Here is a 1,664-nt window from a genome sequence, read left to right as displayed (position 1 = left end):
TGCCCGCGTCGGCGTCGCCGGGGCGGGCAGCAGCGAGTAGGTGAGCTGGGCGTTGGTGCCCGCGTCGGCGTCGGCGGCGCTGACGCTGCCGATGTGCAGGGCGGGGCTGTTGTTCTCGCGCACCAGCAGCGTGTAGGCGCTTTGGCTGAAGGCGGGGGCGTTGTCGTTGACGTCGGACACCAGGACGGTGATGTTGTGCTGAGTCTGCAGCCTGGGGGTGCCCATGTCCGTGACCGTGATGGTGATGTTGTACTCGGCCTGGCTTTCTCTGTCCAGAGCCCCTTCAGTTACTACGGTGTAGAAGTTTTCTGCTGTAAGTTTCAGACGGAAGGGGAGATGGTCCTGGATGGAACACATCATTTTGCCATTGTTTCTGGAATCTGGATCTGAAATCCCGAAAATAGCGACCACGGTGTCCGGGGAGTTTTCTGGAATATCACTTATGAGTAATGACACGGTTAGCTCAGGGGCATTGTCGTTCACATCCATTACTTCTATGGCTACCGTGCATTTTCCTGAAAGGCCCCCACCATCTGAAGCCTCAATTTCCAGAAGGTAAGTTTGAATTTCCTCATAATCCAATACTTTTTTTAATCGAATTTCCCCCGTGACTGGGTTTATTTCAAAAGCCTGAGTGATTTGATTTGAAGATTGGAAAAATGAGTATGACAGCTGTCCATAGGACCCAGCATCTAAGTCTCGAGCGGTGACTGAAGTAACAAGGGAGCCAATGGGGCTGTTTTCTGAAACCTGCACTTCATAGAACAGCTGAGCAAACTCCGGGGTGTTGTCATTTATATCTAGGACTAAGATGAGGACCTGGGAAGTCCCAGTTCTGGGTGGAGACCCACCATCCAGCGCAGTGAGGGTTAATCTGAGCTCTGGCTGCTCCTCCCGGTCCAGAGTTTTGTCCAGCACCAGCTCTGGGTATTTCCTGCCATCTTTGTGATTACGAGTGAAAAGATGGAAATGAGAGTTGGTACTAATTGTGTAGTTCTGAACTGTATTACTGCCCACGTCTAAATCTTGAGCTATTTTCAAAGGAAATGCAGTACCAGTATGGCTGCTTTCCGAGATTTTCAGGAGGATTTCATTGTCCAAGAATTCTGGTGCGTGGTCATTTATGTCGTGGAGCAGTAATTCACCTTGAATAAACTTTACCGGGTTTTTTAGTAACACCTGGAAATGCAATACACAGGGATCCGTGTCACCGCACAACTCTTCCCGGTCCAATTTTTCTTTAAGAAGCAAATGCCCACTGTTCTGCTCCAGCTGCAAATGCTGTTTATTTCCTTTGGAAAAAATTCGGGCACCCCGTGCAGCCAGCTCCCCTAAGCCAAGCCCCAGATCTTCTGCTAGGTTGGCCACAAAAGAACCACTGTCCCTCTCTTCTAGAATCGAATACTTAATGGTCTCACCGCCCGCCTCCCACAGTAGTAACAGAATGATAATGGCGATCACTTGCCTTTTCTGCTGTGCTTTATGTAGCTGTGTCTCCATATTTCCTCCAGTTCCAAAAGATACAGTATTTAATTAAAGAAATTGCTTCGCAGCGAACACTGCTATTTTGGTTCAGTAATTCTGAGTGAATTTACCTTAACACTAACAGAAGGGTAGCTACCTCTTTGAAATCTAGCCCCTGTGTGTAAAATACTTCCTTTGAG

General features: G+C 48.6%; 1 protein-coding gene across 1 annotated transcript in view; it reads right to left on the bottom strand.

The window, feature by feature from the left end:
* LOC101624576 (protocadherin beta-17-like) overlaps positions 1-1,563 on the bottom strand; it is a 2,523-nt gene extending 960 nt beyond the window's left edge. Inside the window, exon 1 of the mRNA XM_012727764.1 lies at positions 4-1,563. Within this exon, the coding sequence (XP_012583218.1) occupies positions 4-1,500 (1,497 nt within the window). The 5' untranslated portion in view covers positions 1,501-1,563. The remainder of the gene's footprint in view (positions 1-3) is intronic.
* Between the last annotated feature and the right edge of the window lie 101 nt (positions 1,564-1,664).

This window comes from Condylura cristata, unplaced genomic scaffold, assembly GCF_000260355.1.
Source record: "Condylura cristata isolate star-nosed mole 26May11 unplaced genomic scaffold, ConCri1.0 scaffold00021, whole genome shotgun sequence".
NCBI classification, from domain to species: Eukaryota; Metazoa; Chordata; class Mammalia; order Eulipotyphla; family Talpidae; genus Condylura; species Condylura cristata.
The sequence above is the reverse complement of the archived record's forward strand: the minus strand, read 5'-3'. Positions and strand labels throughout refer to the sequence as shown.